Source organism: Papaver somniferum, chromosome 8 (genome assembly GCF_003573695.1).
Source record: "Papaver somniferum cultivar HN1 chromosome 8, ASM357369v1, whole genome shotgun sequence".
In the NCBI taxonomy this organism is placed as follows: domain Eukaryota; kingdom Viridiplantae; phylum Streptophyta; class Magnoliopsida; order Ranunculales; family Papaveraceae; genus Papaver; species Papaver somniferum.
In genome coordinates, this window is record NC_039365.1 from 91,911,186 (window position 1) to 91,924,415 (window position 13,230).

The 13,230-nt window shown below is 37.5% G+C and overlaps 1 protein-coding gene and 1 pseudogene across 1 annotated transcript; one reads left to right on the plus strand and one right to left on the minus strand.

Moving 5' to 3' along the window:
* Positions 1 to 760: 760 nt before the first annotated feature.
* On the minus strand, positions 761 to 3,866 carry LOC113302042. The gene is made up of 2 exons (XM_026550883.1): positions 3,770 to 3,866; positions 761 to 3,637 (listed from the first exon to the last, which is right to left on the minus strand). The coding sequence occupies exons 1-2, from the start codon at positions 3,780 to 3,782 to the stop codon at positions 2,613 to 2,615; spliced, it is 1,038 nt and encodes a 345-aa protein (XP_026406668.1). The 5' UTR covers positions 3,783 to 3,866; the 3' UTR covers positions 761 to 2,612.
* A 3,814-nt stretch (positions 3,867 to 7,680) lies between these two features.
* LOC113302043 lies at positions 7,681 to 12,830 on the plus strand (annotated as a pseudogene).
* Positions 12,831 to 13,230: the final 400 nt, after the last annotated feature.

Here is a 13,230-nt window from a genome sequence, read left to right on the forward strand (position 1 = left end):
GGAAATTCGATTATTGTCGTATCCCGTAGAGCAATTCCTATGGAATGAACAAACTCATAGTTTGTTCATTTTGCTCCCATTATGGAATGAACAAACATGAAAAATGGATGTTCAGATGAACAGATTTGTCCATTTGAACATCGAGTCGGAACATCCAGCGCGGGTCTGTGGTAGAGACGCGCGTCATCCCTACCAACGCTGGTGTCAACACCAATGACACGGGCGCTTTCACTAAAAGCGCGAGTTCTTACTTACAGCGCCAGAGTCCTTACCAGAGACGCCAACGTCTGACCCAATGACGCCAACGGCTGAATCTGAACGACTGAAATAAATGTTGATCCAATGGCTACATTTTTTGAATTCTATAAATACTCCTCATTTCAACTCTAAATTCACAAATTCTACACATTCTTCACTCTCAAATCATCTACAAAAATGCCTCCCAGAGTTTGTGCTGTTAGATTCACTTAACAAGAGGATTTAGCTATTTGTAGAGTCTTTATTTCTCACACACAAGATGCTGTCATGAGTAATGTAGCCGATTCGACGTTGACTTTCTGGGAGAAAGTTTACAGAATGTTCACCACTAAAACTGGGAACATCCATGGGCGTGATTCTGTAGTAGTCTACACTACAACTGATGCTCAGAAGCAAACCAAATACCTAATGAGAAGGGATTAGAAGAGGATTGAAGGTGAAATTAGAGGGTTAGGAGAATAAGACATGAATAAAGGAGGAAGAAGACATAGTCAGAGAGAAATAAAATAACTGGGAGAGATTAATTCATTGATTATTCGTTACCCTTCCTTACAACAAACACAACCTATATAGCTGTAGAAATAACCCACGATACAAGTACCCGGACTACCCTTACAATAATAATAAACTACCACAATTGTCCTTTATATCCTACCCCAGATACATGACAAATACCCACCTCTCCAAATCATCCTTGTCCTCAAGGATGAAGGTATGAAATGAGCTTGGCTGTAAAGAACTGGGAGTTGAGTCCGGCTAATGGAAGGCACTGTTGCTGCAGCTTCTTCATGGACACCGGCGCTGCAAGAATTATGACTTATAATCTGACCACAAAGCTCATAGCAACTGGTCTCCACTTGTGGACTGTAGTAGGGAACAAACTTGGTCATTATTCCTACTGTAACAGCAATCACTAAACTGTTCTGTCTTGTTCTTATGTCTCCAAGTTTTAAAATCCCAGTAGCTTCAAGGATCACTGCTTGGCAGGCATGAACACCACTGTCGCTGTCCCCCTCTAGCATTTGTCCTCGACTAGCAATTATCCCGTAGACTTCGACTGATGGCAGTGGATCATACAAGGATAATCCAGTTCTTAAGCTATTCTTTAAGGATGAGAGGATCAACATAAGAATATACCTTTGGTTCCAGAATTTTTGTAAGACTAATGTTGATAAAACTGAAAAGTCGGTTTCTTCTTCCCCGTTTACTGGTGTACAACTCTCATTAGAGTTCTTGTCAACAGTTTTACTTCCCATGCACAAGAATAAATGCCCAATACCAATACCAACAATCATCTCAAATTTATGTTTATAGTATGAAATAATAGTAAGCATGTTGTTGTAGCAGGAAAATGAGTAATTTGTTGCCAAACCTGAAGTAATCCAACTCTCGACACTAATAGCTTCTATACACATTTTACTGAGAAACTCATACCTTCTGCTTTTTCCGCCATTAGTCTTTACAAGCATCTCTATGCTTTCCAATCTTCTATAATATCTTTTTTTTCGAATCAGCGACCCTCATAGCTGATTGTGGCCAGGTTTGCATTGTCTAGCACTAACCCAGGTGGAAATACCTATTAGAGCATGGTTCAGAAATACCCTAGGCATTGTGAAAGCACACCTCAAAACTGCAACTTCCAGCTGAGTATAAACACCAACCACTCCGTCACTGAGTACTTCCAACAGTTGTGTTATGCTCTTGATTCCAATAACTAAGACAAGTATTATCTTGATTCCCACTAGTCTTTCGCTGAATTCCACCCTTCTACAACCCCTCTTGAGCTTTAAGAGCTTAAAATAATTGTCAGCAGCTAAGAAAAGTATCGTAACATGACTTACATGGATCCAAAGCATACCATCTTCTAGTTTAGACACTGTAATCACATGCAAATACCACGCTGGAGGATAGACTAGCCTACGAAACTGATCTAACCGACCTTTATTAGCGGCAGAAAACCAAAACATATGATTAATGGAAATGCAGGTTCTCGATGTATCCCCTGTTGAAGCAGCACAAAATCAACATCAACAGTAAAACACCAGCTACGACAACTAGGAAGTTGACTGAGTATTTGTCGTTCCTTGCTAGATTCATTTTCCTTTGTCATAGCAAGTCTCAAATTAGTACAGAGAACATGAACTTGCGGCAAGGTCTCATCAAACAACTCGCAAGTATCTAAGCAGCCATCCTTTGTAACAAACAAAAACACATTCCCACTGTACTCAGCTATGATTTTTGACCCCTTAAGAACAATCATACAAGGATCAAGAGTATCTAGGCAGTTTTTAGTACTCTTCATAATAAACTCCAGCAACCTGCCTCTATCGAATACTCTTCTAGCAAAATCCTGGCTAGAAAAAGAGAAAGCTTCCACTACTCAAACTGCACATTACCATCTCATACATGTCAAGTAAACCATGTCCCAGCTGCAGTTTGAGATACCCTTTCTTACAGCTGAAACTCTCTTTATAGTTACCAAATATTTGGTCCATAAGCTCATGAGTGTTCTCGAACAACCATAGAAGATTACCTTGCTGCAACATATTTTCAAGGAACTTGCAAACAACCTGACTGTCACTATTATTACCAAACACAAGCACAATTGCTTGCTGCCCTAACAATTCATAAGTGAGAATATTCAAGCATAAGTCAGAACTAATTATAACCGATCCTATCCACCGCCCTCGATCAAACAACATTCGACAACAAGCAGAATTGGCAGAAACAACACATTTAGAATTAATTTGTGTTAGGTCATTTACCTTGTTAGGTATGCAAGCTTCTATAAGAATTTGGTCAAAACAAACAGCATCCAAGGGCAGCAACACACGGTAAGGAGAAGCGCGAATTTGTACTTTACAGACCCCATGATAGACAAACCATTCTCGTGCCTTCCCCATCTCATACTTCTTTAGAACCTGAGCGACCACTGAATTCCGGAACGCAATACCCCAGTGAACTACTCTACCCATCCTTTGATAAGCTTGCTTAATTTCACCCACTCTGGTCAACAGGCATATCAATAATTTATCTCTTACTGACCTTTTACTAAATGGTTTATTGTAATCACCGTTGCTACCAGTGTGAACCAACATCAATAGGTACATTTTCACCAACAGCTTTTTGTCATTACCATAATCACCCTTTTTATCCAGCACACATGCAATTAAATCCAGAAATAAGAAGTCTAGTGGGTACCAATATTTTAGAACAAGCTCACTAACAGTTTCTCTATAGTGGTTAGCCATTAACATTGAACAGACCATGAGTATAAACGAACAAGAAGTAAGTGATTCCCAACGTAAAGTATAATCACTAGCATAGTAAGGGTACCCATCAATGGGTTCAAATTCTTTCCCACGATCAAAAACTTTATCTGCAGGTTTGAAAGAATTGTAACAATTTAACCCAGGAGGCAGTATGTGTTAAAAAAAAAAATTGTGCTCACAACACACAGTATCCATTAGCATTTTAATAAACAACTGCCAGGTGGTACTAGAAACACTACCATTAGCCAACATACAAGCAATTTGATCTCGAAACCATGAAGCTGACCAGTACCCACGTCTGTAAATCAACTCTTGAACAAGTTGTCTATAGTATCCATCCAACAATTTTAAGCACACATCAAATTGAGACCCAAATTCAGAATAGCAATTAGTAAAACAATAATTCTCTAAACTGAACTTGATCCCCCTTCCTCGATCAAATAATGAACGAGAAAAATCAAATAGAAAGCTAAAATAATCCTTACAATTCGATTTGCAGTGGATAATTATTAACTCCTTCAAGCTTTCACAGTTCTCATAACCAATTCGAACATGTTTGTTGCTATCGTAATCAATCACTTCAGCTTTACTGATAATTTGAGAATCATCCTTTTCGGTTTCAACAAAGAAAATGGAGGAATCATCTCCTCTAGAGAATCATCATCTGGCGAAGCAACTTTCACTCTGCAAGGAGATGGAAGAGGCAGAGCAGTATCCTTGAGAAACAAGATCTGTTCCAATTTCTTCTATGCCATGTCTAACCATTTTATCCTCCGCGGAAGGTAGTAATCTCGAGATGTACTGTCACTAGATGTCAACCAAATCTTATACCATCTCCTACAAGTATCTAATTCTTCTCTTGGTAACCTTTCCAGCTTCATTATAGGAACAATTTTGCCTTTCATTTCTACCCATTTCTCACTTGATGAATTCAAAATTGCAGAGATCTGTTGAAGTTGAGTAGCTTCATTAAACACTTCCATGGATCGAACTGCTCTAGATACCAATTTGTAGTAGTCTACACTACAACTGATGCTCAGAAGCAAACCAAATACCTAATGAGAAGGGATTAGAAGAGGATTGAAGGTGAAATTAGAGGGTTAGGAGAATAAGACATGAATAAAGGAGGAAGAAGACATAGTCAGAGAGAAATAGAAGAGAGATTAATTCATTGATTATTCGTTACCCTTCCTTACAACAAACACAGCCTATATAGCTGTAGAAATAACCCACGATACAAGTACCCGGACTACCCTTACAATAATAAACTACCACAATTATCCTTTCTATCCTACCCCAGATGCATGACAGATTTTCATGTATTGCATCGTTTTAGTGTAATTAGTATGAATGTATTGGAGTTTGTCGCTCAACTAATGGAGAATCACAAAAATATGCTCAACGGTGAAGCCGAACATGAAGTGTTGCCCAGAACTCTAGAAATGTGGCCAGCATCTCACCGCGGTCGTCAGTTCGAATTCCATGCTTGTTTCAACATTCTTAGGACGCTCAACAGATGAATTCCACCACCCGTCAAGAAATGACGCCGCCTATGTAGTAGTTGTTTTAATCTGATGTATTTCTTTTATTCTCATGTGTGGTGTGGTTGTTCAATGCAGTATGTTTTTATTTATGAAATTGATGGTGCAATGTTTAATCGAAGAAAAATTTAAATTACTTGATATTGATGGTTTTAGATAATCGTAATAACACCGAATAAACAACAAATTAAATATCATAATACCATAGTGAATCGATTTGTCCTACAACTTCAATCAACCCACTCCACCAAAGAACACCTGTGACATTCCCAGAAATGCCTTCCATATGTGTCTTCTTTAGAAGAAGTCCCGCAAATGCATAAAAGTCCTGCAACCGGGCTTTGAGCATGAACTGATTCTCTGTGGACAATGTTTGTATTCGTGATCTTCATACCTACAATGCTTACAGTGTAATAACTCCTTCTTCAATTTGGCTTTAAGTTTGAGGTTTTTGCAGAGTGATGCAATCTTTTCTTCTTCTTGTTTTTTAATCTTCATAGCATAATCTAGCATATGCGGTTCCTCTGGACAATTTGGATCTTGACATTGCAAATACCTGAGCTTTTCCGGTTGTGATTCAATCACCATTCTGATGCGTGGATAACCTTCCTGCGGACACTTTGAATACATCCAAGGACATTGCATAAGACTGTGGTTATCCATGAAACATAATGGGAAAACCTCTTTTGCTTCGACACATAATATTTGTTTCGCTTTGCCTTTAGAAAACATGGTGGATGATGAGAGAGTAATCGGTTGGTTGGTTTAGAATAAAATCTAGTGATGTATTTATAATAGAAAATAGGCATTGGTGATTCAAACGGGCGCTCAAAGGAAAGTCGCCCGCGACTTTAATACAAACGCCAACGGCTAAATTTCCATTTCCAACGGCAAATTTTTCGTTCTCGTCCTATAAATTTCATTCCTCCCATCTCCAAAATCACATCTTCTTCTTCTTCTTCTTCTTATTTTTCTTTTTCTTCTTATATCTCTCATCCTTTGCAGAAATGTCTGTTAGAAATCGTGGTCCCAAGTTTACCGAAGAAGAGGATGTAACTCTATGCAAAGCATATTTCTTTCATAGGGTAATCACTGGTGTTCTTATTTCTCATGACAGTGGTTTTTGGGAGAACGTTTTTTCAATGTTCATCTCATTAATGGGAAACACAGAAAACCGAGATGCTCGTCGATTGCGTGCTCGTTTTCATTCTATTAGGCTTGCAGTCCATCCATTTCTTGCTTTGGTAATAGAAATTGATCGAGAAAAATTCAGCGGTGTAACTGAAGATGAAGTGATCCAAACAGCTCTTGATAATTGGGAGGAAGCTCACGGTAAGCCTTTTCGTTACGAAGCGTGTTTCAAAATTTTAAAAGATGGTCCATCTCAAGCACATCGTTATTGCACTCGAATGCCGCTGCCAGAATTTACAATGGAAGAAGATGTTGCTCTTGTTCGATGTTGGTTACATCGTACGGTGAGACCAATGAACCATGACAATTTCTGGGAAAGAGTATTGGGACATTTTGTAGCATCGCGGAACGAGGCCATAAGAAACAGTAAGAGCCTAGAACTAAGAATTGCATTCATCGGTAATGATGTAAAACATTATACGGAAGTATGGTGGATGGTTCATCGTAGCAATTCTGGATTATCCAACGAAGAATTGGAAACCATCGTTCAGACCAAGTTTACCGAAGAAAGCGGGAGAGAGTTTAGGGATTTTGAATGCTATGAACTTTACAGAGAGAATGTCGCTGGATTTGATGTAGTTTGATGTTTTTGTTGTGGTTTATTAAAATGTAATTTGATGTTATTTCCAAGTTTAATAAATTGTAATAAATTTCACTTAATCTGAAGTGGTAATCTATTTTAAAATATAAACATTTTCATTCATTGATATTACTGCCAATTCTTTTACAAGATATAAACTTAGACAATAATAAAAACTTCAATAAAAATCAATTACTAGTTTTGGCATCCTGTCTATCTTCATTTGACGTATTTTCCATTCAACGCGCTCTTTTACAGTTTCACCTTTGTTTTTGAATTTTTTGTTGTTAACTTTCAAAACTGGAGCTCTTCTTTGCCTTTTAGCGGAACATTTTCTTGGAGCAACTTCTAAAACTTGCACTTCCCTTTTACAATTTTCAATCTTTTTAAAACTCTCACATATCTTAGAAACAACAGCTTCAAGTTTTGCATCGCAAAAAAGTGTGATCGCCTTTTCAGCCATTTCTAGAAAAGAAAATTCAAGTGAATTTTGGTGTGAGTGAATTGTTCGTAGATGGTGGTAATTTATAGAGGGAAAAAGTGAAATTCGAAATTTTAAAAACTACTCGTTGGCGTCAGAAGCAAAAACGCTGGCGATATAGCTTCTGACGCCGCGTTGGTACTTCTGACGCCAACGTTATTCATTTGGACGCCAGCGTCAGACCTGTCAGCGCCAGCGTTTTTACCTAGATCGCACGCCTATTGGTCTAACACTCAGTGCTTTCCTATAGTGGAAAACCTAGTTTGGCCATCCACCTGGCAGAACAAATTTTTGGGTTTGGCGATTGCTCTTATCCCTCGCACGGGGCTGCCCAAGCTCACTGGTACATTTCCGTGAAATCTGGTCCAGCGGTGCAAGAAGTTCGACTTCGAACTACCCTCATAGCATTTCCTCGAAAAGCGAACTATATCATGTATCTTTCTTCTTTTCTCTCTCTTTTTTTAATTCGGCAAACAGAAGAACGGTGTATGCAGTATCAGTGAATATTAAAATTGAAAACTGAAGGGTTTGTTTGAACTGCAATCGAGATCATGGTTTCTGCTAATTCCAGTAATGGTGCCACTGATCAGGTACTGTAAATTATCTAGGTTGTTCTTGTTCACCGCTTTGGCCTTATCTGAGAAAACATTCCTTTTTGTGTTTTTAGGTTTACTGGTAATGAGTTTTTAGCTGAGTAGAATTCCTGAGATCAAGCGATTAATTAGTTTATATTATTGTAACATACAGGTTTTGGTTGAAGAGAAGTCATCCGTGAGGACTTTAATCCTTAACAGACCCCGTCAATTGAATGCCCTCTCATTTCCAATGATATCTCCATTGCTGGAACTTTTTATTGCATACGAGGACGATCCAAACGTGAAGTTGGTTATTCTAAAGGTATTCATTTTCTAAATGACCATCTTGAATTTGACAGAATTGAAACTTTCTAAACAATTTCCCGTCCTTTGAATTGAAATCTAAGTTAAGGCTTCTTAATTTGTGATATATGTATCATTGATAGCGTTTATGATGTTGTACGAGTTTTTACCATGCAAAACGTCTTGTTTTGATATGTAAATGGCATTGTTTCTCTTCTGTGTTTCATTTTAATGTTTCTTAAATTCAATTGTGTGTTACTATATCTCCGCAGGGACAAGGAAGAGCATTTTGTGCTGGTGGTGATGTTGCAGCCGTGGCTAACGACCCCAATATGGGTAACTTTTACTTGTGATGCTTTATGTTGCGTTTTTTTTTCTTCTTCTGTGTGATCTTAAATTCGTCTTTGACTTATAAATCTAATTATTCACCGCCCCCAAAGCTCTATCGATGTTGATGATCTACATGGCCCTTTGTAGTCATACCCTTGTGAAAACCCTTGTGAAAAATGGATAAAACTTGCAATTTTATAAGAATGCTAATGTGATGCAATGTCATGCAAATTACATATTTGGTCTAACTTTGTAATGCATTTCTGTTCCCGGTCATTGGGAATTAGGTGCAACTTTTTTCTGGAAAGAGTATACCTTAAACTACATGATGGCAACCTACAAAAAAATCCAGGTAACTAAGTGCAAACTTATTTTATAAATTTGCCATATTTGATTCATTTTAGTTTCATGTGATCTTGCTGTTATTTGTTCATCTTTATTGTTACTCATGCATAAATTTTGTGAAGGTTTCAATTCTTGACGGAATTGTGATGGGAGGTGGAGCTGGGGCTTCAGTCCATGGTAGATTCCGTGTTGCAACAGAGAACTCGGTAAATGTTCATCCATTATGCTTCATGGCTTTCACTCAGGATTATATTAAAATCAAAAGTAGGGAATGATGAAAAGTAGTTAGCTAATGGTGGGTTTGTTTGCAGAATTCACCGTTTCCAAGAATTTATAATCCCATAGGATTACAAATTCTGGGATTCATGTAAATTTCTTGTGTGTTTGGTAACTCAATAAAAATTCCTAGGATTTATAAGGTTTTCTTGTATTAAAGTCTTTATACCGTTTGGCATTACCCTCAAATCTTAAAATTGCATATATATGGGATTCAAAATTAAAAAATGGGTCCATAAATCCCTTGATAAGTTTCTCATCAAATCTTAGGGGGGAGGGGTCAGACTCCATATGGAGGATTTGCTGGAAAACTGAATCCCATAGGAAACGTGATTCCAAGGATTCGGGCAACCAAACATACAGAGAGAAACGTAATTCTACCAAATCCCCTGGACCCATAAATTCCACCTTTAAAATTCTACATCCAAACTCACCATAAGAGAATTTTCCTTCCGAAGGAATTTCATAACCAAACAACAGTTACTGCTTTTTAAATGTCATGAGAAGTGGAAAGTTCCTTGACCACCAAGTTTGGATTTAATTATGCCGTAAGTTATTTAAGTTTGTGCAGGCTGGACCTACTTATGATCAAGTATATAATAACATGGTACAAGTCATAAGTTTGTTTTTTTGTGAGCGTATTATCAGAACTCAGTAGATCCTCATTTATTTTGGTTTATCTAATCTAACCATATGAAATTTTCCGACTTCCGTACTGATTTGGGTTATATGAATTCTTAGCTGGCATGCATCAGCCACTAATATCTGCTTGTGATTAGCAATTATTGAATTTTCTTAAAGACTAGCATGTTAAGAGGTGGTTATTGTTCGTTACTTTTTGATTTCTTGCAGATGTTTGTGATGCCAGAAACAGCACTAGGACTGTTCCCAGATGTTGGAGCTTCTTTTTATCTATCCTGACTCCCGGGATTCTTTGGTAATGCTAATTCTTAACTTCTCCACAAAAAAAAACTACTAATAAAAACAGGCAACTATTCTAATTTTCAGTTTCGGCCGCTGGCACTCTGATATATCATTATCTTAGCAGGATCTGATTTCAGTCTTCTAACTATCAATAATTTTGTATCTCTTCCCAGGAGAATATGCTGGTCTGACAGGTGCAAGGTTGGATGGCTCTGAAATGCTTGCATGTGGCCTTGCAACTCACTATGTCCCTTCCGTGGTAATATGCATAGACTTATTGGTTGGTGAAAACTAAAACTGGACCATAGCATAGATTTAAAGAGTACAAAGAAAAAAATATTTGTCGTGCCTTAACCAGACAATTAGCTTCTCAATGTTCCATGACTTCACTAATGTGGGCTAGACACAGATACTGAGTTAGTTCCTTTCATAAGAGAGCGAGCTAGGTTACGGGACACCAACACCTTACATCAGAAACAATAAACAACCATGTGGACATTTAACAAGAATACAAAGAATTACTGTGGTTTGGCGATGTGTCGCACAACTTTATAGTTTCTCCACACTTCTCAGAATTCACGCGATATTAGAACCCTCCTATTTACAGGTTTAGATATTTGCTAGAATCTGCCTATAAATATAAGTCCTAATTAGGAACCAACATAACTAGAAATAAGATTCCGAATATAATTAGAGTTGGTGTCGTAACTTTTATTTCCTAAAATCGAGCCAACAGTTGACACTGTAGCCAAGTAAAGATGTCTTGCATAACTACTCAGTTGTCTACAGATGCATGAATGCATTTATAACTTGTTTCCCATCAGTGAACAGAGGTTGAGTTCACTAGAAGATGCACTATGTAAGGCGAACTCAGCTGATCAAGCAATTGTCTCTGCGATCATTGATGAGTTCTCAGAGAAACCTACTTTGAAGGAGAAGAGCGCTTATCAGAGGTAAATCAGTGTATTGTTTAGTATGCAAACACACACTGTTTATAAGTTGTATATTTGGTAGTAGAGCGAACAGACATTATAGACCTAAAGATTTTGCTTACCCAAGTTATTCAGTTACTACTACGTCTATGTAGAGTGTGATCTGTCCTCAGTATAGTCAGCATGTTAAAAGATAAATGTTTGAAACCTGTATTCTGTGTTTTCATGTATTTGTTCTTTCATGCATGCCACTCCATCCAATGACAACATTATATGGGAACTAGGAAGTCCCCTATAGTTTCTGTAAACTCATGTCTTTGATTTCTGATGGCAGACTAGGCATCATCGATAGGTGCTTTTCGAGAAGGACAGTCGAAGAAATTCTATCTGCTCTCGTAAGTTAAAGAAATTGATTGGTTATTTGTATTTTAAGTTATCTCATCAGCTATATTATTTTGAATTTTCTATATCAACCTTTTGAGTTTCTCTATCTTTGTCACTGTACAGTAGTCTTGTGATCTTGACATCTTAACCATTGGTAAAAGGTATGGTTTACAGTTCAGTAGATCTTTTGTTTACTATTGTAGGAAAGAGAAACCGTAAGGGCTGAAGATTGGATTTTTACAGCTATTCAATCGCTGAAGAAGGCATCACCTACGAGCCTTAAAATTTCTCTTAAAGCGGTATGAATTTAGTAATTCCCCTTCTCTTGTATATCCTCTTACAGAATGTGCTCAAACTTACAGTTTCTTTTTTTATTTTTTTTATCATCAAAGAAGTATCTCAGTAAGTATTCAAAGTAGCCCAAATAGTTTTTTTTTTCTTGCAAAATTACGAACACTGCTAGGACTCATTAGAGGACAACTATTCCTAGTGCACAAGGTTACCCCTACAATCTACCGAAAGAAGATTGATGGAAAGTGTGAAGATTGAAAGAGTTGATGAGTGGTGCCTAACCGGTAGTTTTCAGTTGGTTAGGCACTGGAATTATAAACACAATCCAGTATATGTATTTTTCTTTACCATCTTCCTCATCATCAAAGAAAAGATAATCTAATTAGTGGGTAATGGCATAATGCGCATCCAGTTTACTGGTGGTAGTTAAGTTGTGATTTCAGATCAGAGAAGGGAGGCTACAAGGTGTTGGTCAATGTCTCATCCAAGAATACAGAATGTGCTGCCATGTATTGCGGAAAGAAGTCAGCAAGGATTTCTTTGAGGTTTGTAGGATTTTGAATAGACATTGCATCATTTTCTTGTCTAGTTCTTTCTCTGAAAAATATTCTCAATACAGGGTTGCAGAGCTATCCTGATCGATAAAGATAGAAATCCGAAGGTTGAATAATGCTTTTGACTCTCCCTTTTCCTCCCTTTTTGTAATTTTTTTTTAAACTTCCTGCTAAAAGGACGTGATGGCGGTTTCTTAATAAATATATTTTTTTTGATTTCGTTCAGTGGGAGCCTTCTAGGTTAGAGCTTGTTAGTGACGAAATGGTCAACCGATATTTTTTAAAGGTCGATGATAAGGACTGGGAAGATTTAGTGTTACCAATTAGGGATAACTTGCCTGCGGCTGCATTTGCCAAGCTCTGAGGAGGCAATGCCTTTGGGGTGAAACATCAGCTTCCAGACTAGAGTACTCGTATAATTTCATGCTAAAAGTTGAACTTGTTATATAAAATAAGGTTCTTTCGTATAGTACCCATCAATTACCAGATAAATGTAGAAAAAAATACATCCAAGGAATTAGGATGTATAACTCTTTATCTTGCAGTGTCTGAAAATACGTATTCAGACAAATAAATGATGAATGTATGAGGAACCCAGGATGGCACGATCCATTCTATGAATTTCTGGTATTCTGTGGATGTCATCTTCTTTTTCACAGTTCTTTTTTCATTGTTTCTTTTGATTGATTTAACTGCAACTTCTCCCTTCTCAAGTATAGGCCATCAAATTATTTATCATAGTTAATATACCTTGCATGTGATGAAAATTCAACACGAAAGTATTTTCTGTTTATATATTGAATTGGTAATGATTCCCGAGTGTAGTGAATATCGATACATGTTAAGCTACAGTTTTGTTTTAGGGCTCATATATCAGAAGAGCTACCAACTTCTCTTCGGGGTCTACAGTTGCAGCTCACAATATTGCCATGTTTCCTAACATCCGCTACTGGAATGTTGGTGAAACTTTCACAACCCCCTCCCCTGATGGAT